Source organism: Apodemus sylvaticus, chromosome 10 (genome assembly GCF_947179515.1).
Source record: "Apodemus sylvaticus chromosome 10, mApoSyl1.1, whole genome shotgun sequence".
Lineage (NCBI taxonomy): Eukaryota > Metazoa > Chordata > Mammalia > Rodentia > Muridae > Apodemus > Apodemus sylvaticus.
Genome location: NC_067481.1, coordinates 37,469,710 through 37,497,610, shown reverse-complemented (window position 1 = coordinate 37,497,610; position 27,901 = coordinate 37,469,710). Strand labels below are relative to the sequence as shown.

The window sequence follows — 27,901 nt, the reverse complement described above, 5'->3', positions numbered from 1 at the left end:
TAAGGCCTAGCTGAAGCAAGCAGGTCACTCCCAGTATGACCTTGAAGAGCACACTGGGCCCTGAGCCCCTCTCTTCCTTGTCTTTGCTTCTCAGGTGCCATGAGGTAGCTTTCTCTCAAGAGCTTCTGCCATGACGCCTGCCAAGGGGCAACGGGGCCGCAGACTAAAACCTCTGAAGCAGGAGCTTTTCTTCCCTTAAAACAATCTCTCACCTATTTCATCACAATGATACAAAGCAAATACACACCAATAATTATCTTGAATACAAATGAATTCAACTGAAATGTCATAGAAGGCGGTGTATAACAAATATGGTCTAGGGCTCAGAATGATGGTGCATGTTTTTAATCCCACCAGTCAGGAGGCACCAACAGACAGCTTTCTATGAGTTCAAAGCTCTGCTGACGAGAGAGAGAGAGAGAGAGAGAGAGAGAGAGAGAGAGAGAGAGAGCTTTAGAAGAGACCTACTTCCCCCTAAAAGGCATATGAAAATAAGGAAGGCATCTAGAAAGATTTCCTCCTTTCAAGGCTCAGGGATCATTGCATTAGAGGGGGCAGAAAGAATGTAAGTGCCACATGCAGTGAATGAATAAAAGGAACAGTATCCTCTATATACAAATGGACCGCTACACATTTCAACTCAGTGATTGCGAAAGCATGCACAAACTACATGCAAGCTCAACCCGGACCAAATACAAGCACAGAGAGGGAAAGTGGACACAAAGTCCCACCCTTAGCTGAGCAACTATTGGCAGCAGATAGAGAGAGAAAGTCAGTTTTCTCTGAGTGTTGTTGCCTCTGGGTAAGGTGAACAAGCCCCAAAGAACACCCAAATAAAATGAGCAGAAAAAAAATGACATCATGGGTTAAAACAAGGCACTAATTTAGGTTGGTAGGAAAGGGGAGATCCTTGGGAGTAGTTGGGTAAGGATGGAGGCAAATAGAATTAGAACATATTACATGAAATTCTGAGAAACACACACACATACACACACATACTAAATTACTATAAATTACTAAACCAGAATACACCTAACTGCATTCTAAACATACGGCCTTATAGCCACAGATAATGTCTCTTTGTAACAAAGACCATTATAGAAAACCACAACCAATCAAAACGCTGAGCTGTGGAGCACTCTTAATGGATACATCTACAAAGCAAGTCTAAGGCTTAGGGAACATTGCAGAAGAGAGAGTGGAATTATGGAAAGAGCCAGAAGATCAGGGATCTGGTTGTGAGACTGTGCTTCCTAGGAATGTCAGAAACCATACCCATAAGGTCTCACCAACATGAGTGTCTAATATGAGCTAACAAGGTCAATAATAGGGATGCCAACGTGGACTGGGGAAGATCATGAGGCCTCAACACTATACAAAGAACTATAAGCAACTGAAGAATACTGAGAGTGAGAGAAATACTCTTTCTTAAAGTACACACTAACTGGTAATCCAATATTAAATGGTTAGCTCTGAAAACACAGATATAATTAAAATATATATAGATTGAGCTGGTTATATATAGAAATATATATGCACATATCAATAATTAATGAAAAAGACACTATGAATTTGAAGGATAGCAAGTGTGGAAATATAGAGAGGTTTGAAGAGAGGATGGGGAAGAGGAAAATGATGTAATTGTAATATAATCTCAAAAACAAGTTTAAAAAAACATAAAAGGAGATAGATTAATTTGTGTGTGTGTGTGTGTGTGTGTGTGTGTGTGTGTGTGTGTATCCATCCATGTAAAATTAGATACATAAAAATGTAAAGTAAGGATCTGTGAATGTACCTCATTTATAGAGTGCTTCTTACCATGTAAAAGCTCTGGGTTCAATTACCAGCGCTGGATAAATTAGGCATGCTACCTGGATGGCAGAGGCAGGGGGACTATAAGTACACTGCTATCCTTGTCTACATTGTAATTTACTGTAAGTTAGAAGCCATTGTACATAGGACACAGTCTCAAAAAATAAATATATATATGTATATATAAACATATATACTATATTTAAAGATCTGAAGGAGAGATAGCTTGCAATACAATGTCAGCAGGGGACCTAACCCCCCACAATGCACAGATCATCCAGACAGATATCTATACAAAGAAGAAAAGGAAAACAAAAAAGTTGGATGTGGGGACTTGGAAGACAGTTTAATCTATAAATAACTAAAGACTGCTTCATAGGAGCATATATATTTATTTGATATATTAAGTACAAGGTTAGCAGAAGAAAATAATAGCGATCAGAACACAAATGATTTTGGAACACTCCCTGTTAAGATTATATGTGAACTAAAACTATTTTAATAAATTAGAGTGAATGTTTCTTAAAAAACATAAACATGAATAAAGGCTAGAAACTATGAAAGAAAATCAACAGAACAAAACCTGAGATGTTGAAAATATAAACAAAATAAATAAAACTTTAGATTGATTAACATAAAAACATTAAGACTCAAAACGAGGTAAAATTGATGGCATCATCAAAGGATTATCTATTGTCTATAGTTTAATGTCTAGAAGAAATGGATAATCACCTAGGCACATACACTAACACTGAATTATGAAGATATGAACAAATCTGAACAGATAGATTTATGGGTAAGAAGACTGATGGTAAAACAACAACAACAACAACAACAACAACAACAACAACAACAACAAAAACATGTCCTATCAAAAGGAAAGCCCAGGGTGTTCACTAGCTTCATTGCTGAACTTGACCAAGTATTCAAAAGTAAACTAATGCTAACCCTTCATAAAAGAGTTAAGGAGTACTTGTAAACTCTCAACAAAACAGCATTACCCTGATACCAAAACCAAATACATTACAAGAAAAGTACAGATGAATATCACTAATAAAGAGAAAAGTAAAATTCCTGGACAAAATATTGCAACCCAAGTTCAAAATTAGCCAACAAAATCATAGAAGTACCTTATGAAGTAGGGGAGGCTCAACATACACACATTCATAGATAGGACACATCACTTTAACAGACGAAAGGACAGATATAATCACATGACCATCTTATTAGATAAGGAAAAAACATCTGACAAAATTCAACACCCTTTCAAGAAATAAATTCTTGTCAAAATAGACATGGAAGGAATTTGTCACAACACAGTAAAGCACATCTGTGGTAAAACCATGACTAGAATATAGGTGACAGAATTGAAAGTCTTCTGGTACCGTCTAGAACAACATGAGGTTTCCATTCTTGTCACATTTATTCAGCACTGTACTGGAAGTCCTTGTCAGGGCATTTAGTCAGGAGAAACAAAAGACATCCAAAGACATATTCTTCAAAGGGAGAACTGAAGTTGTTACTATTTGCTAAGAACATAAAGTTATACATAAAAAACTAATACCACCACCAAAACCAAATGCTAAAAAGTAATAAAAAATTCAAAGTTACAGGATACAAAATCAACTTGTAGAAATTTGTAGTATAGGGATGAAAGGTAGGCAGAGGCAAAGTTTGGCTGCTTAACATATACAAAATCTTGGGTTCTAGCCCATACACACAGTGAAAGAAAACCATCTGTGGTATTTCTATATGCTAACAATGATCTATCAAAACTCAAGGAAGGAAACAAAGAAACTTTTACTGACTGAAGAGACAGCTCATAGATTTGGAAGGAAAAAGTTATATCTAGCAGCTTAATAATCAAAATATATAACCAATAGCAACAACAGCAACAAAACAAAGAGAAATAAAGAGGGAAGGAAGAAGAATGGAAGTAAACAAGAGAAGAAAATTTAAAAGATAGGGGGAAAGAAAAAAAGAATTTGAGAAAGAGAAAAGAAGAAGAGGGAAAGAAATCAAGCAAACAAATGGGGATCATTAATAGACCAGGACAGGTCAGACAACCCTCAGGGAAGGGAACTGGGGGATGTGAGATGAGGGTCATACGATCAAGGTGAGGGACTTAGGACCCAGTTCCAGCTTCAGAGTCTTGGCTGAAAGTCTGGTTCTAGAGCAGGTCAGACTCAGGCTGGGGATAGCATACAACCAGAGCTTCCGTAAGTGGGGAGATGAGGTCCTGGATGTCATACAGTTTTAGTGAAGTTCAGAGCAGCAGGAACAAAGTCTCAGTCTTAGAGGACCAGAGGCCACCCCTTAAGCAAGTGTGGTGGTTTGTATATGCTTGGCCCAGGGAGTGTCACTATTAGGAGATGTGTGTGGCCTTGTTGGACGAAGTGTTTCACTGTAGGGGTGGGCTTTGAGATTTTCTTCCTAGATGCCTGGAAATCAGTTTTCTAATGTTTGCCTTCAGAACAAGATGTAGAATCTCAGCTCCTCCAGTGTCATGCCTGCCTAGATGCTGCCGTGCTTCCTGCCATGATGATAATAGAGAGAATCTCAGAATTTGTAAGCCAGCCTCAATTAAATGTTTTCCTTTATAACAATTGCTTTGGTCATGGTATCTCTTTACAGCAATGGAAACCCTAACTAAGACACCAAGTTATTTGAATAAACCAAAAAAAATGTAATATGCATTCCTCAACTATTTTCTAGTGACCAGAAGAGAGAAAAAGTGTGCAAAAGTCCATGGTTAGATAGCAGATGAGTTCAGCAACAACATATACCTAACCTCTAATTGTACAATAACCATATCACAACCATAAGGTCACAATACCATAAAGATTTCTTCTACTTAATACAGAAGAAGGAGAGTTCTAGCTATAGAAAGTTCAAACATCTAAATAAAAATAATAAAACTTGGATTTAGTGATTTAGTTTCTCCTTTAGATTAGCTTAAAAATGGCAAACATCAAAGCAAGTAGCACTGAAAATTTCTCAACATAAAAACTTAATGTGAAATAATAGTTATAAAAACTCTTAATAGAGACTGAAGAGAAAAACTGCATTTTATTCCTTGTCTAATATTCAGTGGTAAATGAAAAGATATTCAAGGAAAATGGGTCATGCAACTAACTTAGTCATAAAAATGTAAAGGAACATCAAAGTCTGTAACAAAAAGAAAAAGATCCAAGCTTCTTTTGGCACCATACAATTTCTTTTCAAAATTATTCAATGGAATCTTTCCATCTATTAAAAGAGTTTAAAGTCTTCAACCCACTCGGTCCATAAAAAATGATCTCTCAGTGAGTTCGAGGCAGAGGTACTACCAAGTTAAACAACAGAATCAAATCAAATTTATGTTGGAGGAAGAATGACATTCTTCACAAAACCTGCAATTTCTAGTAATTTTGGCAAGCTCTAAGAGCAATGTGGAGAGGAAGAATTTAAAATAATGCCCTTACCTTAACTCTTACTCAAGTAATCCATCTTTGAATATAGGAAAAACCATTTACCATCTAAATGTCTGTTTGAAATTGTCTTTAGACTAATTGTCTTTAGACTTCCTTCTATGCTTCTTTTATGAAAATCTGCATCTCCTTTCCAGTATTCCCATCTTCTGTTCACACAGGCTAAGTAAAACTGTAACTATAAAACTTTTTCTGTGGACAGAGTGGTGGTGGTACACACCGTTAATTCTAGCTCTCAGGAGGCAGAGGCAGGTAGATCTCTGAGTTCAAGGACATCTCTGAGTTCCAGGGCTACACAGAGAAACCCCATAAAAAACAAAACAAAATAAAATAAAACAAAACAAAAATCTCTAAGTCTCTGGGCTGGAGACCAGGTAAAGACACTTTGGCACAAGCCTGGTAACCTGAGTACGATCTCCAGAACTCATGTGGGGGGAAGGAGGAAAAAAAGACTACAAAAGTTATCCTTTGAATGCCACATGTATGCTGTGGTACATGTACCCATACATACATAGCATGCATATGTGTGTACACAAAAACACACATAATACATAATTTTTTAAACTAAAAGTACTTCCTGTGACTCTGCTGATGCTATCCTCCCTACTCCCATGTTGCCTCTAAGAAGCTGATTAGTAAAGCACGCCTTTCGACACATCTGTGAGGGACTTACAGAGTCATAACTAAGGTAGGAAGACCCACCCTAAATATTGGTCATACCACCTAATAGGCTGGGTGTCTAGATGGATACCAAGAAGGAGGCAGCCAGCCTTGACAATCCTAATATTTCTTATTTGCTTCCTGGCTGCCACAAGGTAAAGAGCTTTCCTTTACGACTTTTTCTGTTTCTGTACACCCAGAGACCCCCAAACAATGCAGAAGGCCAACTATGGACTGAACCCTCTGAAACCATGAACACAAACAAATCTTACCTCCTTCTAATAGTTTCTCTTAGTTATCAGTCATGATAGCCAAACACTGACTAACATGTCCCCACATGCACAAGTGGAAATCCTCTGAATCTTCTTTATTATGTGCCTGGTGCAACAACACAGACGTCTTAAAAAGATAATAACTGGTTCACATTTGAATCTTTTTTTTCCTTGATTCAGGGTTTCTCTATGTATTCCTGGCTGTTCTAGAGCTTGGTATATAGACCACACTGGCCTCCAACTCAGACTCCACCTGTCTCTGCCTCCAATATGCTGGGATTAAAGGCATGTGCTATCATGCCCGGTAATATACATTTGAATCTTTAACAGGGCTTAGCAAACTCCAAAGCCTGTAACCAAAAATTATTTCCTCAAAAAAATAAAAAGATATGAAATTAGAATTTTCAAAAAGTAGTATAAACACAGTTTTCAGTATAAATAGTTCTATATTTCAAAGAAATTCAATTAAAATATTAAAAGTTCTTTCTTAGAATAGAATAAATATTAGTATATGGTATTAAGATAGATCAATGAAGTGCAGAGAATTTTAGTTTGTAGTTGTAAAATAGCTCTCATTTCAAACGGGCCTGAAATCTTAGTACTGTGGTAATAACAGCAGGATGATCAAGAAACCAGGTTGCATGAGCTGCCTGCTGAGGCTATACATCCTGGGCCACAAATCAAGGCTGTCAGACAAAGCAAGACAAAGAGAGATCTGGGATACAGACAACTGAGTATCTGTTCATTCATGTGTTGAAAAACATTTATGGAGAGCTATTGTTCTATTAGCTTTTGTTATCTAACACCCCAAAACCTCTCTTATTACCATAGCAACAAAAACTTATTCTACATCATTTCTACATTGAAAGATTAAGCCTTGTCATACGCTTCCCCCAATCAAAACTCTTGAGACTACTGCTCCACTGACCTCTGATACATGGACTTTTAATATATTAATAAGAAAATAGCCATGATATGTCCAGACCCCTGACTCAGAGATAATGTACATTGTTTTAAAGAACTAAGCTAGTAGTTGTTTGCTATGAAACAACAGAAAACAATTCCCCCTTATATTTCAATCTGGTCCCTAATATAGCTAACAGAGCTAATTGCTACCCTGAAACTAAGTTGTGTTTAGGAAGGCACTAAACTAAAACCATAAGCTGACAGGAACAACCGAAAGATGATTTTGGGAAACTGCTGGAGACAAATGTAGACTGAAAGCAGGAAACTCTGGGGCTATTGTCTGGGAAGGTTCTCACATTTTTGAAGCTATTATTTCCAGTAACCCCACAGCTCTGAAAATAAAGAGCCAAGAAAAACCTTCTTGTTCCTGGCAAGAAAAGGAAAAAGTAACCATTTTAAAATAGGCTCAAAGAATCCCCCAAAACTAAGGGTGGCCCACGAGTAAGAAAGACTTTGTAAGAGCTTCACCCAGCACAAGGGAGGGAAAATTATCTAAAGTCCAGCTTCCTCCAGACTTCCTGTGTCGTTTAATGAGATCAGTGAAGAACACTGAAACACTTGGAAGGTTATAGCACAGGATCATGGTCCAAGTAAATGACATAATGAAAGGTCAGATGATGCGCCTCTTCCCTAAGTCTAAGTTCCCTGCACCACCACTGCAACAAGGCTCCAGTGTAACAGCTCAGAACTACTGCCACAAGACTGACTCTTAAGACTGGGAAAGAAGTTCCTTGGGAGTGTACAGCACATGTGAGTGCCTAGATCAAGGGACTTCACAGAGAAACTCAGGTCCACACTAAGAACTGAAAAGCACTCAGGAGGTGGAGGCGGAGGCAGAGCGGCAGAGTGGCAGAGGCAGATAGATCTCTCAGAATTTGAGGCCAACTTGATCTATGAGGAAAATTCCAGGACTACCAGGAATTTCCAGGGCTACATGAAGAAACCTTCTAAAAATCAAACAAACAAACAAACAAAAACAAACAAACATTCAACCCCATCAAAACAACAACAAAAACAAAGCAAAACAAAAAATGTAAAAGCATTGACACAGATAAGCACTTAAGTAAATTTAATAGAGAGTGCAAGCTAATTTAGTCTGTAATTATTCTGATTTCTATAACAGTAATATACAAATATGTGGGACAGAGCAAAGCTATAGAATCAAAGCCTTTGCTTATTACTGAAAATAATTAGCATTAATATAAATTGTATTATTAAATTTTAAGGTGATAGAGTCACAAGCATGTGCCTGAGTGCGCATACACACAAACATAGACACACACATACACACACACTAACAAAACAAAACAAAAACCAAAGGTTTAGACAGGTGGTTGTAGCATATGCCTTCAGTACCAGTATTTGGGAGGCAGAAGTAGGCAGATCTCTGTGAGTTCGAGGCCAGCCTGGTCTATAGAGTGAGTACAAAGATGACCAGGGATTCACAGTCTTAAAAAACAAACAACCCCCAAAATAAAACAAACAAACAAAAAAACACCAAAGGTTTGAGAATGGGTACATGCCTACTATTCCAGCACCAGGGAAGCTGAGTCAGAGGCCTACCCTAAGAACAGACAAATCTACATAGAAGTTGCAAATAATCACAATTACACAAGGAAAACAAGTCTTAAATAAATAAACAACAAAGAAACAAAGCCAAGGGAATCAAAATGGCACTTTAGAAAAATTTACCTGACCTGGCAGTGCTGGTATACTCCCCTTTGATCCCAGCAGTCAGGAGGGAGAGGGAGGTAGAGTTTTAGGACAGCTAGTACTACACTGAGAAACCCTGCCTCAAACGAACGAACGAACAAACAAACAAACAAAGTAAGAAAACTTTACCCAGCACACTAGAGAACAGATAGTTAGCACAAAAGGTAGTACTGGAGGAACAGAAGGAAAAAGGAACAAAGAGAACAAGGAACAACTGGTGTTATCAATGCACAACACATTACAAGATTTAGAGATCTAGAGATTATGAGATTAGATTTTAAAAAATCAAACTATATGATGTTTACAAAAGATATATTTAATGTTCAAAATACAAATACACTGAAACTAGCCAAGTGCCCTACTACTGTGCTATATAGCCACAGTCCTTAACAAGTTGAAAAACTAAAGCATCATTCAGCCACTAAAAATGTATTGACATTCTACTACAAAGAACTCTGCAAACATACTAAGTCAAGAATCCAAACGTAAGGCCACATGCTATATATTTATATTTATATAAAAATGCCAAAGAAGGCAGTTCTGTTAAAGCAGAATATAGAGTATTTACAGGGAATAGAAGGTGGAATTAGAACTGCTAATGATTGTAAGGAATTTCCTTTTGTAGTAAGAAAAAAGTATTTTGTGATTAGATAGTGGTGATGGCTCACAATTTGTGGCTGTATTAGCAATTACTGAGTTCTACACTTTATTTTTCAGATTTATTTTATGTGTAGGAATGTTTTCTACATGTACATATATGAGCCATGTGAGCGTTTGGTGTTCATGGAGGTCAGAAGAAGACATTAATTAGATCCTCTGGAGCTTGAGTTACAAATGTTGTGAGCTACCATGTGGGTACTGGAAGCTGAACTCAGATCCTCTGCAAGAGCAATAGGTTCTTTTAATCACTGAGACACAGTTCCAGCCTTATTTTTACATTTACGTGTTTGTGCCTGCACAAGCTTATGTGCACCACATGCATGTAAATGCCTGAAGAAGACAGAGAATCATATTCTCCTGATATAGGTGCTGGGAACGGAACCCAGGTCTTTTAAAAGAGCAGTAAGCACTTTAACCATTAAACTATCACTCCAGCCCAGAATTCTATACTTTAAACAAGTGAATTATATGGTTGGGACTTACACTGTAAAAGAATGTTTTAAAAGAAGACTCTATTAGTTACTTTGTGCAGCTGTGATCAAAATGGCTGAAAAAGACAGTTTAAAAAGAAGAATTATTTTAACTTATAGTTTATAGTTTCAGGAGGTTTATTCCATGTCTGTCTGGTCTCATGCACTTGGGCAGAACATCATGACAATAGGAATGTGTGGTGTGAGAGCTGAAAGGAAACAGAGACAGGGAGAGAGGGACCTACTAGGCCCCACCTCCTAATGTTTCATAAACCTACAATTGCATCTCCAACTGGAGACCAACTGTCCAAGACATGTGCCTTTAGGGGAATTTCACTTTAGGATCATAACATTCCTCTCCCATTCCTCAAAGGCTCATGGCTATGTTATAATGCAAAATGCAATTAGTTCATCCCCAAGGGACTGCAAAGTCTTAACAGTTCCAACATTGTTCAAAAACTCAAATTGTTTCCCTTGAGAGTCAGGTCAAAACTTAGCTATAAGTGCTTACACAAATAAAAGCCAAGTTCCATACTATCAACATACATAATACTAAGTTAAAATTCATACTACAAATGGAAAGAATCTGGACATAGGAAGAAAGAATGTGACTCAAACAGGACCATGGAACATAGCAAGGCAAATGTTAAAATTTGTAGTTCTATGTCTTGTACTTGATATGACCACCTGCTAGGGCTGGTTACACCCATAGCTATCTTTGGAAAATATTTTTGTTCTTTGAATCTCCTAAAATCCTGGAGTTTCCACTACAGCTTAGATTTCACACTCTTACCTGCACATATCTAGATTGTTCAAGGGATTCAACTCTACTCACATTTGCCTTACCTTCCAGGAATTATTTTGAAAGACAGGTGTGTGGCACAGGCCAGATATAGTGGCTCATGCCTGTAATCCTAGCATCTGGGAGACAAAGGCAAGAGGATCACAAGTTTAAGGCCAACTTGGGCAAAACCCTGTCTTAAAGGATGTAGTGGGGCCTCACTGGACACTTGCCTACCACAAGTGCCTGGGGTCAATTACCAGCACCACAGGAAAAAGAAAAACAAGTATAGAAGCTTTCATGACAAAAGGGACTCCAGCTGGCCTGAGCATGGCAAACATGGCTCTGGCAGGCCTTGCCCATCTTATTCTTTCTTTCTGCCTTGCTAAAAACCATATTCCTAAAGCTGGCCATGAAGGTCTATTCCCTTATTTGTCATCTCCTCCTGTGGCTACCTACCAAGGTCCTGCCATCAAAGTACTGAAGTCCAGCAATCAAAAGCCCACTTTACCTCACCTAATTAACATGCCCAATTAAAATTAAATACCTCATCTTAACAAAGAGTCTCCCCTTGGACCTTTATAAACTGCCAGTTGCCTGCAGGCCATGTCTGTCTCCTCTATTCAGCAGCAGTCCTTTGTCCTTCTCTGGGACAAATACTTCTACCCCCTCTCCCTAACTCCCTTCCCTTTCTCCTTCATCCTCTATCTCCTAACTTTGTCTCTTATTTCTGCACTTTGTCTCTCCAGGGCAGATAAATCTTTGTGTGGAGAACTTGGTCTTGGGGTGTCCTGAGCCAATACCGATCCTTACAATGACAATGCACTCATGCATTTTGGATGGCCCCTAAGGACCTTGAGAGCCTCTGAGAAGCTGTGCAGCTTAGTAGAGAAATATGTTTCTTAGGCAGCTCTTTCTTGAGGAGTGTGCTGTCTTCTCAAGATAAAGTTTCTCAGATGAGTTGAGCTTTCCCCTTCCTGGACCCTGGCTCCTTTCAGCCTGGTTTACAGTGGGGATCAAGGATCACGCTCTTTTTTCATGAATTTAAATGTGTTCGTTTTCTGGCCAAACTGAGTATTATTCAAATCTTTCTTCTATTTAAAGGTCTCAGGAATAAAAATGCCGTAGCCTGAAAGCAATTCTGTCTTGAAATTTCTTTCACCAAATTAATTTATCCATTGTTGTTATAATCAGACAGTCTCAGGATGTAAAAAATGTTTAAAAATCTTGAACACAATTTAAAAGGTCTCTAGGACAATTCCCAACAGAGTTCCCGCAGCCATTTCTGCCCTATTTCTATTAGGTATTCTGGTCTCCTAAGGTCCCGCTGGAAGTGCTCACTGAGCTGCTTCCAAATGTCTCCTACAAATGAACTTCAGAAGATAAAGAACCACATGATCAAATTCAGTCAAAGCAACAACCTGGATCTCTGATGGCACTTTTCTAAATTAGTTATTTTTAGGAAGTCATGACTCAACTACCTGAGAGGGTGTAAAGGAGGAATATTTCTTTTAGCTCATGGTTCAACAGGCTGCCTGGCTTCATGTGCACAAGCCCAGCACGATCTCCTTCCTCCAGCTAAGCTCCACTTCCCAAAGACCTCTGGAAATATTCCTAGTAACTGGAAATAGGCTCAGCACATGTGACATACACTTCCATTCAAACTGTAACAAGAGATTGATATTTAAAAAATTAGAGGGGAAAGTAATTACTAGACTTTCTATATTTAAAAAAAATCAAGATTTTGATTAAAAAAAAACTAATAGTGATCAAAACAAGTACTTAAGGGAATTAGCTTAAGTTTATGAGTTAATAAAGCATATTTTTCCGATAGAAGGAATATCTTTGCTTAAAACACAAGCCTTTGCTATGAATATGACACCAAAATCTCAAAGCTTCTGGAGTTCTTATTTTACAAGCCTAAAGATGAACTGATTTTTTAGCATGTCATTTAGCTTTCTACACACACAAAAAAAATAAGACATAGTGTGGGCCAACTGTACAACTACATGACACAAACAATGCATTTAAAAGTAAAATTTACAAGCACAATTGAACTTTAATCAATATTTATAAGCTTAACTTTGATTTTTATTTATTTGGAAACTGTATTTATGATGAATGTCAACTTGCCTAGGCCATGAGAAGCCCAGGCATCTCTGCATGCCTCTGAGATGCTGTATCCCAGAAATTTGTATTTAAATTGTGAAGCCTTATAATGCAAAAGGTCTTCCTAAAAGTAAGTGGAAAGCACTTACTTTTTAACTACAGTGTAGGTCCACCATTTCTCTCCAGGCCCTTCCTCTTCCAGTTTTATATCTCTGAAAATCTTTAATATTTTTACTACAATCTTACATGTGTCTTACATCTTAAAATGTGTGACAGTTTTAGAATTTTCAGTTAGGAAATAAAGGGAAAGTGCATTAAAGAGTATATTTATGATAAAAGTATCAATGTTAATGTTAGTCAAATAACCTTTTAAAAAAGTCAGTAAAACTTGCTTAGAAATAGAGGGTGCTTTTAAATATGGCTAAGACAGAAACCACCAGCGTTCATGTACCAGCCTGCCTGCAGTAAGACGCGGCTGGGCTGGTGGGCAAATGGGATGGGTGCCTGGTCACTGCCTTCCTTCCAGGGAAAGCTAATACTCAGTATCATCCTCCCAGTTACTCAGATCTCCACTGTTCACAATGCTATTGGGTTTTTGTTTTTGTTTCTTGTTTTTTTCGAGACAGGGTTTCCCTGTATAGCCCTGGCTCTCCTGGAGCTCACTCTGTAGACCAGGCTAGCCTCGAACTCAGAAATCCACCTGCCTCTGCCTCCCAGAGTGCTGGGATTACAGGCATGCGCCACCACCGCCCGGCTATTCACAATGCTATTAAACATGATTTATAACTCTGAATCACAAGATAAAAGATCATAATAATGCCTTATTAGGTGTTCCAGTTGTGTCACAGTTATGGAATGGTGTTTAGTATCAGTATGTTAAGAACATTCTGAAAAGCTGTCATCTATAGATATTATAATCCCTAATTAGAAACATTGGCCATTTAAAAATCTTTAATACTATGACTTCAATTCTTCCTCATATTTTTCTTCCTCATAAACCCCTGCTTGTCTCCTATGTGCACAGTATCAAACACTGCATTTCATGAAGTAGGTAGGAGACTGCTGGGAGTGTAAACTACAAAACTGGCCTAACTAAAAATGAGGCACTCCAACTTGTATAAACAAGTCTCAGTATTAGTTTTAAGATCCACTTTGAACTACATTTACATGTATAAATTATATCAAAAGCTATCATTTTTGTTATTTATTAACTGAGACATTAGTTATTTTAATGAAGAATAAGATGTATTAGTTTACACATTTAAAAATTTAATTTCTTAAGACTTGTCTTATTTTTTATTATGTTTACGTGTGGATATGTGTACATGCCTGCAGGTATCTGTGGGCAGAAAAGGATACTAGATTCCCTGGAGATGGAATTACAGGTGAGTGTAAGCTGCCAGATATGAGTGCTGGGATCAAACTCCCATCTCTGCAAAAGCAATACATGCTCCTAAACTCTCAGCCGTTCTCCAGCCTAGGCTGCGTACTTTACTAGGAGAAATGATGGGCATCGCTATATTGTTGGTTTCACTATTTAACATTAGCAAGGCATATGAATGTGTATGTGGATAAAATGCCTGTTCCTGGGTAAGAAAACCTTAAATTCCTTCCAGATAAACACATTGTAAATAAGCTTACAATACAAATTTTTGTTAAATTTGGGCTGACATTTTACAATTTGAAAAAACTTTCTTAAGATATGATTTAGGCCAGGCAGTAGTGGCACATGATTTTAATACCAGCAGCATTTGGGAGGCATAGGCAGGTGGATCTCTGTGAGTTTGAGGCCAGCCTGGTCTACAGAGTGAATTCCAAGACAGCCAAAATTACAAACCCAGAAAAGATACAATTTACATATTAGAAAATACATTCATATTAATCTTAATGAGTTTTGGCAAAAGACACCTAAAATGACCTACCATAATTGCAATACAAGACATTTACAACCCTGCCCCCAGGTTTTTTCCTCAGTTATGCGCTGTACTGTTTCTGTAAGTTTCTACAGTGAAGCCTGAATCACCACTCCCTCAGAATGTGACTGTGACTTTGGACAATAAGCCACTTACAATGAGTTCTTCAGGGTGGATCCTACTCAATTTAACTGATATTAAAAGACTGTAATTTGAACATTAAGAAATGCCAGGGATACTAAACCACAAAATAAGTTCAGAGTAAGAACCCAGCAAAAGGGTAGCCACCACAGGTCTGAGACAGACATTCCAGTTCCTGATCTTGAGTTTCAAGCCTCCCAAGCTAAAAGAAAATACATTTCAGCTGTTTAAGTCATCTCATATGTGGTACTTCGTTGTACTAGAGCTGGAAAAGAATATATTACTCTGTGTAGTCATTTCCACTATTAGAGAAGGGTTCTGTATGTTACAGGCTACATCCATGCTGCCAACCATAGAGGAGTGGTCAAAAGACTGGTGCCCTCTTCTGCTCTCCTTGGACACTAGGCACACATGCAATGCACAGATACAGTGCAGATGAAGCATTCATACACATAAATCTAAAAAGTTACTGAAAATATATGCGAGACAAAACAAGAAGGAAACCACTGCTTGTCAGTACAGGAAAAAACCATCAATGATGAGACAAACAGTGAGGGAAAAGAGAAACCGAGAAAACAGAAAAGGCAACTGGGCATGGTGGCAGGTGTGGTGGCGCATGCCTTTGCTCACAGGTTAGAGAGGCAGAGAGGTCAAGGCGGACCTCTGTGAGTGTGAGGCTAGCCTGGTCTACAGAGTTCAGGATAGCCAGGGATACAAAGACTGTTTTTCAGGAAAAAACAAAACACAGAGCTCCTTTCTTAATAGTAAATGCTTTATGTATAAACAGAGAAAACTTTTCAACCTAAGTACAGACATTGAAAGAGTTGAACTTAAACCACCATGGTCCAACGGTACAGTGAGGACAAAGGATCAATGTTAGACAAGAGTCTTAAAGGCTGAAAGCCCAGGATGTAGCTTTCAATGGAACAATACTTGTCTAGCATGCGCAAAGCTCTGGGACTGACCCGCCCCCTCCCCCCCAAGCATACAGCTACTTCTAGCCAGATGCATGAAGTAAAATAATGGGCAACAAAGGGCACTTAGATTCACTTACTAAAGTCAAAAAGCATACTCCTCTCTTCTTCGCCTATGAAAATAACAAACTGCTTATAAGAATAAAAATTGCATACGAAGAGTCCTCTTATATAACTAACATTTTTTATAACAAAACAAAAAAGGTCTTATCTTTCCAAAGTTATGTTAATATTTTAAGTGAAACAGTAATAAGATAATCAGGCAACAATCATCATAAATAAAATAATATGATATTGGAAGAATTATAATTACCTTGTTGTTTCTCACCCTAGGAAGTTTATCATGGTAATCCAATATCTTTTTTAGGGGGAAAAAGCCCAACCCAGAAAAACAATAAACAATTCCTTACCTTGTAAGACGGCAAAAAGCACAAAACCCCTTGGCTCACAGTCTGGCACACAGATAACAGAAGCATGCCCACTTCATCCTGGAACTCAAAGGTTTCAGTATGCTGAAAGGTAGCACAGAGACTCCGACCCTTAGGACCGGAGCCAACAGTACCAACCCAAACCTAGAAATGAATATTTTAGTATTATAGTTATATCTAAATAAAACAGGAAAATTAATATTTAATTGGGATTGATTTATAGAAAAAGATGATCAAATAAACTTAGCAGAAATTTACAATGAAACTAGAAATTTTCTTTAATACCTTTAATTGAATACAATTAGGTTGGTATTGATCCAAATATCAAATTATTGTAACTTTTGAATAATATTGTAATCCTCACAGTTACTACAAAGATATAACTAACAAGAACTCCAGTTCCAAGGGATCCCATCCTCTCTTTTGGTCTCTGCAGGCATGGGGCATACTTACACATCCAGGCAAAAATACCTGCATACATGCAATTTAAAAAACTGTATATGTGATGGTTAATCTTCATTATCTACTTGATTAGATGTGGATTAACTAATATACAAGCTGCTGGGCACTCCTGTGAAAAACTTGCTTGGTCAGATTATTTGAAGCAGGAGGGCCCACCCTAAAGGTGAATGGCAACTTCTGGTGGTAGCCCAGATTAAAAAAACATGATTTCTGCCTCTTCGCCTTCAATCTTGTTGGCCAGTTCATCTATCCTGCTGCTGTGGCATTCATTCATCGATATTAAAACCAGGTTCTCTGGGCTTCCAATATAGACCTAAAACCAGAAGCTCTCTCTCCAGGGACTCCCTAGGCCTTCGGCTCCAGATTGAGACTATGGAGACATCTAGCCTGGTGGACTGAGCAGCTACAGATTCTCAGCCTCTCAGTGTGACATGGCATTGTCAGACTACCTAGACCATATCACTAAATCAATGTGTAAATCCCCTTTTAAAATATATATTCATTCTTAGCATTTTTCTCCCTTTAGAAACCACGATTAACACACAGATTATAACACCAGGAGAAGTTATAGAGAAACAGAATTTTAAGGATGAATTTCTCTAGTAGGCTTGTCATGTCTGAAAGTGGTTAACTTACAGTTACTAAAGACTCTGCTGGTTGCACAGAAAGCCCTAAAATAAGTACTATTTAAAGAACTTACTGAGATAAACATGTTTGATATTCCTGACTCACCTCCTGTGAGGAACAAGGAATTTAATAACACATTGCATTTTTGGATAAGAGAAGAATAAGTTTGGTGATAAAATTAACTGGTTCCAGATGAGCATAAACAATTGAAAAGTTTCTAAATGTGTCTGGAGGAGAGTCTTCTCTCCCTCAGCCAGAAAGATCAAGTTGTCAAAATCAAATCCAAGTCCTAGTTACAGGGTTGGCAGACACAACAAAACAGATTTATGGCCATCCCGGAAGGGTGTTGGCAGTTAAAGTGAGGGCACTGGTCAGAAAAAAGTGAGCCCCAACCTATAGCTTGGGATGGACAATGAGCCCTCATCTACTGATGGGTTTATTTTGCCTGGGGAAGTACTGGTTTCCCTCCAAACCCTTAACAGAGGATGCATCCCATCTCCTACTCTCTGTAGACAACATATTTTCTCTCTCCACTGACATCTATACATACATATAAAGGAAGAAGGGAAAGAGAAGCAAGCATTATTAAATGCTAACAATCAATGGATATAAACACAAGATGGGCTAGGCAGTGGTGGCGCACGCCTTTAATCACAGTACTTGGGAGACAGAGGCAGGCAGATTTCTGAGTTTGAGGTCAGCCTGGTCTACAGTGTGAGTTCCAGGACAACCAGGACTTTACAGAGAATCCCTGTCTCAAAACAAAACAAAACAAAACAAAAAACAAAAGATGTTAATACAATTATTTCAACTCATCTTAAATTTATGTTAAAAAACATTTATTTTTACTATTTTTATTTGTTTGTTTTGTTTTCTATTTGATTTTGAGACAGGGTTTCTCTGTATAACCCTGGATATCCTAGAATTCACTCTGTAGACCAGGCTGGCCTCAAACTCAGAAATTTTTACTATTTTTAATTTTGTATATGTTTATGTGTCGGTTCCATGAAAACCAGAGTGTTAGACCCCATTGTATCTGGAGTGACGAGGCACCTGTGAGCCACTACCCAAGGTGGATGCTGGGCACTAAACTCGGGTCCTCTGAAAAAGCAGTAAGTACTTTAAACTGCTGAGCTGTGTCTCTCCAGCCTTAAAATTCATAATTTTTCTAAAGAAAAAGTTAGGAAAAATCAATAGACAGATAGCTAAACAAATTTTGGCAGTCATAAAGTGATATATTATGCTGCATAAAAAGAAAATTTGATACACATTGCTGCAGATGAACATTGAGGACATCATCGACAGTATAACAAACCTTCAAAGTGTTATGCCAAGTAAAAACAAAAACAAAATCAAAACAAAAAGCCAATCACAAAAAAAACAAGGATTCTGCTTACAAATGAAAAAGTTCTTAAGACTGACTGTGGCTATATGTAACGTTAAGCGGTGCACTTGAAAAATGGTCAGATGGTAATTTTATTCTACATGGGTATTTTAATTGAGACTTAAGAGTAATTTTTAAGCTAATGGACAATATTGAAACAACACTCAATTACACCATAAGCATTATTATTATGATTCAGTAGCAGTCCAGGATAAATGGACTACGTACATTAGGGTGAAACATAATTACAGTATAGACTAGCAACCTTATGAAAAAATCATATTGAATTTGCTAACCTGCATTTACTTATGCTTCTAAACAAGGCAGCATGAAATGTGGAACCTGTGCACTCACGTCACTATTGCTAATAGCAAAGCTTTTCAACAGGCACGTTCTGGCACATTAGAAAGTAAATTCTTTGTTATACAGACTAGAATTATGGGTCCCAACCATCAAATGTCAGCATGTTTTCAAGCAACTGAAATGTCACCACAAGTAAACATGTATGTAGGTATGTGAACATATACACACACACACACACACACACACACACACACAAAACCACAACAGGCACATAAGTATGATGTTAAGTAAGTAGTTAATCACTTTAAGTTACTCATAAAAACAAAGCCGGAAGTACTGGCTCAAACCTACAAGTTCAGCATTTGAGAGGTGGTGGCAGGAAGATCAGGAGTCACGCTTGACCACATAGCAAGTTTGATGTTAGTGTGGGCCATAAAAGTTGCTGTGTAAACAAAACAAAACAGAACAAAACAAACAGACCAAAGCGGTGACTGAGGGATGGCTCACTGACTATGTATTGTATTGCTCTTACAAAGGACCTGAACTTGGCTCTCAGCACCCACATGATCTGGCTCACAACTCTTGCAACTCTAGTTCCAGGGATTCCTCTTCTGGCCCATGCAGGCATCTGCATGAATGCAGCACACATAAACTCATGAAGGTACACCCACAACATGATTTAAAAAAAAAAAGACTAAATAAAATAAGTATATATCACTGTCTAATGGAAAAGAAACATAATTACAAGTAGGAACTATAGTAGAAAAGCAAATATTTTCTTGCCTTGAAATCCTATGTACTCAAAGGAGGCATTTGAAGCAGTCACTGAACCCAACGCAATAAAGCTTCCAGGGCATTCAGTCCTTCCTTTCCCGGACCCTGTTAGTCTGTAAGGAGCTGACAAGATTTTCTTTTACTCTAAAACTAACATGCTAATCTCCTATCAGACTTTGCTTATAAGAATTTATGGTATCTTTATATTTATATAGAATTATATTCAGGTAAAAAGACTGAGAGAATCAATAAGGTAGAGCCAAACAGCTTACCTGTGAGTTACTGATGACATGGTTAGCCTCCAGTTGGATGCTAAATGTGACACCAAGCTCAGATGAAAAGGATTTCAGGGGTGACAGTGTTCCTGATGTTAGAACAATGGTCCGTACTTTATCATTAATATCTGAAAAGGCCTACAAAGAAACATCAGACAGATGAGATCATCTTCTTAAAAAGCTGAACACAGCCATTTAATTGCTGGTTCTGGTCAAGACTAGATGCACTTAGGACAGAATGAGCTTACCACGGCTGGATTTAAGCACCAAAAGTTTAGCACATTAACTCCAATTTTCTGTCGTGAATGTTTCTTATTTTTCGGTACAGCCAAGACCCCATTTTTATCAAAAATAGCAATCTGATTTGTCCAGGAGTAAGTCTGTTGAATAGCAACTTTATAATCATCTGCAAATCTAAATGGAAAGACAATGCTAATTGAACTACAAAACATAAAACATAATGATCAAGCTATATACATATCAAACCTGGTAACTTTAAAATTCAACAGTGTCATACCTTCCCACAAAAAGAAAATGCTATCCCCGTCACTAATTAACTCAGGAATTCTGGTGTAAATTAAGCCATGAAATCACAGAATTCAACAAATTCTTATAAGAAATATTAAAAATGTAATTGGCTAACCTCATTAGCCACTTTCCAAATTCATTTTAAACATGATGTAAAATAAACCATGTCAGAACCAGAACTCAACTTCATGCTTTCTACCTTATATCTACCAAGTAGAAAATAGGAATTGTGGTTAAAGAAAGTCATAGACAAGTTATGCCTTTTTATTGTGTGAGGAAATAAGGTAATTTTAGTCAAAGTTTTAAAAGTGTTAGCAAATAATTATAAAACTTAAAAATAAATAGTTTTGTGTATGTGTGTGGGCATGCTTTTTCCAGGATCTGCATATGACCTCATGTAGAGGTCAGAGGACACCTTTCAAGAACCAGTCAGTCCTACCATGTGTATTCAGGGATCAAACTTGGGTCATCAGTCTTTACCTTTAGCACCTTACCTGCCAAGCCACCTTCCTGGATCTTCATCTTGCGTTTCTTTTCATAAGGTTGCTGAACCAGAGTATATATGATCCTATCCCCAACCTGTGTCCCTAAGAATCTATAAAATACCCAGGCTTACTCCTGATAAAATGTGTTATTCTCATCTATGCGCCCACAGCATTTCACCCCTAATTTCATCTCTAGAGAAATCAGATCTTCAAGTTCAAGTCAGTAATTGTGAAGAGAATTTTATAAATACACTCAAAGCCCCAAACTATAAAACTCTAAGGTACATTAAAAAAGAAAGTTAAACAAACAAGACTTTGTAACTAAAAAATTTCTGCTCAACTGTGTGGTTCACATATACAGTCCCTGAGCTCAGGATGGTAAGGCAGGGCAATGCAAAGTTAGGAAAGCAATGAGACCAAAATTCTCCCAGAACAAAATAATTTTCTTATATTTAAAAAAAAAAAAAAAAGACAACGAAGATGTAAAAAGACAACTCACGACTCAAAACATAGTAAAAGTGAACCATAAGAGTATTATATCTCACAGAGGATTAGTACCCCAACTGCACAAATAACTATGCAAACCAACAGTTAAAAGAAGCAAGTCAAAAAATGGACAATTGACTTTAAGTAGATTATTTTTATAAAGAAGACTTACAATTGGCTAACAGGTACGCAAAAAAGTTACAGGATTGACTGTCCTCAGGAAATACACATCAAAACCATTCAGAGGAATCACACGATATTCAGTAGGATAGCTATTTTTTTTTTGAATGTCCAAAACAAAAGAATGCATGAGCAAGGACATGAAGAGTAAGAACCTTAGACACTGCTAAAGGAAAGGTCAAACGGTAAACTGCGGTGCAAAACACTAAGGCATTCCTCACAGTTAAATGGGACTGTCACATGATCTTCAGCTCCACTACCAGGTAAAATGCATCAATCCAGAGGAAATGAAAGGAGACTCAAACAGCTATCTGTACACAAATAGTCATAGCAGTATTATAAATAGTAGGTAAAAACCCTAAATACCTAACTAAAAAAGGTTAACAAAAACGTGGCATATTTGTGTAGTACAATATTATTCACCCATAGAAAGGAATTTTAAATATGCTGTACACAGAAGAACTCTGATAAATCATACCAAGTGAAGTAAGTCACATGAGGCAACAGTAACATGGGGAGCAACTGCTTAAACACATAAAACCCGTTTGAATGGTAGTGATGACTGCAGATGCAGGGGTGTCTCTGACACTGGTTAAAAAGCTTCATGTATATTTCATAACTTGTAATACATAACTTGTAATACATAACTCTTACATAACTTGTAAGAGATAGGCTGGCACAGTAACATAAGCCTGTGATCCCAGCACTGGGGAGGCGAGGGCAGGATAATCTGGAGTTCAAGATCATCCTCTGCCGCATAATGAGTTTGAAGCCAGTCTGAGATACACAAATCCTGTCTTAAATAAAAATAAGCAATATACACAAGAAAAGAACTTTCAAATACTGATAGACACAGATTCTAATTATATTAAAAAGGAAATGAAACTGCTTAAACTTAGCACTAGAGGACTACAAGTTAAAGAAGAGTTAATTAAGTGCACATAACTGATTTCAATATTTATTTTCAACAATGCGGAAAAAGACACATTTCAATTGATCTGAGTCTCTGTCAAAACAATCTATACATCTATATAGTTGTAACATTTAACGAATTCCCTACAAAGTTAAAAACAACACTGATCTGGCTGATTTAAAAAATTTCATTTATTATTGTGTGCACGTATGCTACAGTATGCAGCATGTACAGCATGTGTTGGTCAGTAGACAGCCTGTAAAATTGGTTCTCTCGTTCCACTTTTATGTAGCTCTGGGGATGGAACTCTGGTTGCCAGCTTATATAAAGTGCACCTTTACCCACTGAGCTATCTTACTTACAAAAGACTAAAAACAAAACACAACAACAATAACAACAACATCCCAACAAAACAGGCTTACCTGCTATTTTCTCTAAAGAGATAGTCAAGTACCATAAAGAGTCCTTTGAGCATGATTTGAGTTGATGCACTAATAATAGGTATTTGTATTGCCTCCTCTTTACCATGAATTGATGTTGCTTTTTCTTCTTTTTGAAGAACAGCTGAGAGATGTCTCTGTAAGAAATTATCATATTATTCATAAAGGGGTGACAGAAGGAAAATCCTTTGCAAAGTATTAATACAAACCAAAATGTGAAGCAGGTATTCATTCATGAACGCAAAAACTCAAATCACTTTGCATTTCTATTTTTGCCTCTTTACCTACCACAGTAGTTAGGATGAAACGCCAGGGCTTTCTGCACACTAGGCATTCTATAGCTGCCTATAGAATCTTCCCAAGCCCAGCAATGGAGTGTGGATTTCCATGTTAGCCAATATTCCTCTAAGTCAGACACTTTAATAAAGACATTTAGGAGAATAACTTCTTCAGGCAATTAGTGTGCTATTTAATACCTTTCAGAAGCAATGAACTAAGTTTTTAAAAGCACCAATGGATTTGAATTAAGTTTTTTCCCCCTAAATGCCTGAATTATATATAGCAAATAACTCCAGTAATGAGGCTATCATATGATAAACATTTTACTAATATTCATTTTTCTTGCTATTGTTTTGGTAGATGACTCCGGGTCTTCAAGAATGGTAGTAAGGGCAGGACAAGGTATCAAGAGCCTTTAATCCCAGCACCTAGGAGACAGAGGCAGGTGGATCTCTATGAGTTGGAAGCCAGCCTGGTTTACAGCTAAGACTACACAGACAGACAGAGAAACTGTCTCAAAAAACAAAACTAAACAACAACAAAAAGACTACCAGGCAGGAATTCTAATGAGCATACCCCAGGCCTGATAAGAAAAATTTAAACAGTTTAGAGAAACAATAAAAAAGAAAATAAAGATAAGAGCAGATGCACTGCAGGGTAAGCATAGGCTGCTATCAGTGACCCAGAACCCCTCAGCCTACACATCTTTCCATAAGGAAAAGTAAGAATATGGTTAGTGATGAATGAAATGAATAAAACATAAAATAAAACACATATAAACCACTTGTGATAACACATGCTTGATCTCCTAGCACCTAGGAATAAAGGCAGAAAGCTAGAATTTAGGTTAGTCGGTGTATCTAGCAAGTCCAAGGCCAGACTATAATACATAAGTAAGACTTTATCTCCAAAAATGAAAACCAAAACATATACAATACTATTAAGTCTTAAAAAAGAACAGAACAGAACAGAACAGAACAGAACAGAAAAGAAAAGAAAAGAAAAGAAAAGAAAAGAAAAGAAAAGAAAAGAAAAGAAAAGAAAAGAGCCAAGGCTGGAACGCTGGCTCAGTGGTTAGAGCACTGGCTGCTCTTATAGAGGATCCAGGTTCAGTTCCCAGCACCCATGTGGCAGCTCACAACTGTCTATAACTCCAGTTTCAGGGGGATCTGAAGTCGTCTTCTCACTTCCATGGGCACCAGGCTTGCACATGGTACACTTATATACATGCAGGTATATACTTGTATACAAAATAAAAATAAATAAATCTTAAATAACAAAAAAGAATCCTCCTTCAAATCTCTCTTCCGAGTTTAGCCCATTAAATGTAGACCTTACCACATAACCAAGAAAACTTCTCTTTAACAGAGACCATCACAGAAACCACAATGAATCAAAATGCAGAACTTTGGAGCCCAATCCCAAAAGATACATCTACAAGATAATTCCTGAACCTAACTCAGGAATCATTGTAGAAGACAAAGTATATGTGGAAAGACTACAATTGGAGAAACAGGAACTTGCTGTGATATTTTGTGTGCTAGGCCATACCTATAAAGTCTCACCAACATAAACGCCTAAATAAGAACTGAACAAGCAAAGTAGGCATGTTAATGTGGAAGGAGAGGGAAGAAGGCCACAATCCTACACAAAGAACTGTGGAAAATGCGAAGAAATAGCCTTCCTAGGGCATCAACTGATTATCTAACACCAAATGCAGACACAGATGCAGATTCACACTTGTGCACGAGTGCATGCACACATACACACACACACTACATGTAAAAAACTTAACTACATATTGCTACAGGAAAGACTTATATATAGTATGATTCTAATCACAAGGCATTCTAGAAGACAAAACTACAGAATCAGCAAGGAGATGAGTGCTTGTCTAGGTTTCAGGGGTGTCAAAGGGTGTAGGAGGCACGAAGAGGTATGAGATAGAGGATGTTTTCGGACTGCAGATCTATTCTGTATGATGCCTTAATGGAGGGTGGCTAGGCAAAGCCTAGTTGAACTATATACATGGGGACAGAGCAGTCAGGAAAAACAGGGACTCTAAGAGACGATGACACACTGATGCTGATTCATGAACTGTAAGAAGTATATTCTATTTGATGTGTGGATTATATTTTGGGTATTCCAGTTTTCTAGGTTAATATCCACTTATTAGTGAGTGCATACCCAAAACATAATCCACACATCAAATGAGGTACAAGAAGAACGGAGGAGTGGCCCCTTGTTCTGAAAAGACTCAGTGAAGCAGTATAGAGCAAAATCAGAACAGGGAAGTGGGAAGGGTTGGGTGGGAAAACAGGGGGAGGGAAGGGGACTGATGGGACTTTCGGGGAGTGGAGGTCCAGAAAAGGGGAAATCACTTGAAATGTAAATAAATATATAAATAAATTAAAAAAAAAAAAGAAGTATATTCTATGACTATTCTCAAGAGGCAAAACTAGTGTGTGTGTGGGGGGGGTTAGGATGAAATATAATAATGAGAATTCTGAGCTTTCCATTTAATTTTCTCTATATTTAAAACTGCTCTTAACAAAAAACAAAAGTCCTTAGTTTAGATAACCAGACAGGAACAAAAAAGAACAAAATACTATTATCCCTATGTGCTAAAGGGTGTGTAGATTCTTGAGACTATGATAAAAGTATGAAACCTCCATCTAGAAGAATATGCAAATATTCACAATGAGGTTCCTAAAGGTCTCCACTAACTTCCAATTTCTATTTTAGTATACAAATTAGGAACTTTCTATTTTCTGAAATTTTAAGTACTATAATTGACATAAAACACTTATACTCTAAAAATACTGTTTTCTTTTAGCTGTGAGTAAAGGAAAACTCCTTTAAAGTCTTACTTTGCCCAAACTAAATAATATATTTGGGCCATCATCTAAAGATTATCAGATTTAGATAAGAAAAATTTAAAACAATTTTAAACTACTAGTTTTTAAAATTCTAGACTTTTACTAGATGTGCTATGGTTTTTCTCACTCCTAAATGACACCTAGTTGGCTAAATGTCATGGGTAGGGAAAAAGCATCTTACCTGCAAAACTGGAAAAGTAGCAGTGGTGATGCCCATTCTGTATAAGTTTAAGAGCATCTCATTTCCACTCCATATTTTACAGGACGATTCATAACCCCTTTCTACGAGATGCTCAGAATTTGTTTCTAACCAACTGGAATTAAAACAAAACAATCAATTAACCAATGTCATCCTTAGATGTACTGTTTCACCAGAAGTGGATAACTGTTAACCATACATGGATTTGTATGCATCCATTGATGTTGTTAGGACACAAGCATGGATTAACACATCTCCAAAAAAGCACATTTCCTATTGTAAAATAAGCATTGACATAAGTAGAAGTAAGAAAGAAACAAATGTGAGTTTTTTGTGGATTTGCATTGCTTTACTAAGTCTCATGGGTATGAGGTGTTTATATCAAATCACATAAAATGAATGCAAAACAAATATTTATGGTGCATATTTACAACAAAAGAATTACCTGAAAATACATACATACACACACACATATATATACATATATATGTGTGTGTATATATATATATATATATATATATATATATATATATGCACACTCACTAAATAAAAGCTTGAATGTCATTTTATAGCAAAGATGTGAGTAAAAGTGACAACAGCACACAACATCAGCCAAGTCCTCACTCCTCTGGAAACCCAAGTCTATTAGAAGGAGTCAGAAACATAGACAAAAATGTGAGAAAGGAAATATCAGTGCCAAGGACAGAGCCCGGGGCAGAGTGTCCATGAGGCTGTAGGGTCGGTCCCCAGCACACAGTGGAGAGTCCTGACAGGAAAGGAAAGCTAATCACAGCTTGGCAGTTACTGTAATCTTAATGTCTGTGAAGATTCTCCTGGAACTTATTTTCCAACAATTGAATGCAGAAAAGTGGCCAGTCCCAGAGGGGATTTGAAAAAACAAATGTTTGAACAGAAAGAATAGCTGGTGCAAAGTTAACAAGCTTCACTCCTCTGAGGGCCTGAGAGAAAGTCAGTGTGGGACTCACATTGGGCAACAGAGAAAATGATACAGTGTTATGGAATTAAACTGGAAATAGACTGGTTAGCACAAGGATAAGAAATTTGGGATTTATCCAAAGTTTGAAATAAAGTTTTAAATAAGAAAGCATTTTAAGTGTTTAAAGGATGATTCAGACTTCCCAAGCAGAATGGATTATGAGAGAAAGAAAAGAATGAAAGCAGAGTCATATGAGGAAGCTATCGGTAACACTGAGACCATAGACACAGGGTGACTTGGGGCACACTGTACAAGTGGCGCCTGTAGGGACTCAGTGACTAACTGGAGGATGAGGTAAAACAGTGATCAAACTTAGTGCTT

General features: G+C 37.4%; 1 protein-coding gene across 5 annotated transcripts in view; it reads right to left on the bottom strand.

Moving 5' to 3' along the window:
• The window catches only part of Brip1 (BRCA1 interacting helicase 1), a 145,222-nt gene that overhangs the window by 65,048 nt on the left and 52,273 nt on the right, over positions 1-27,901 (bottom strand). For all 5 annotated transcript variants that reach the window (XM_052195126.1, XM_052195130.1, XM_052195128.1 and 2 more), the window contains 5 exons: positions 26,566-26,698; positions 23,209-23,363; positions 20,443-20,608; positions 20,192-20,332; positions 16,352-16,513 (listed from right to left, as the gene is read on the bottom strand). In XM_052195126.1, coding sequence (XP_052051086.1) covers positions 16,352-16,513; positions 20,192-20,332; positions 20,443-20,608; positions 23,209-23,363; positions 26,566-26,698 — 757 coding nt within the window. The remainder of the gene's footprint in view (positions 1-16,351; positions 16,514-20,191; positions 20,333-20,442; positions 20,609-23,208; positions 23,364-26,565; positions 26,699-27,901) is intronic.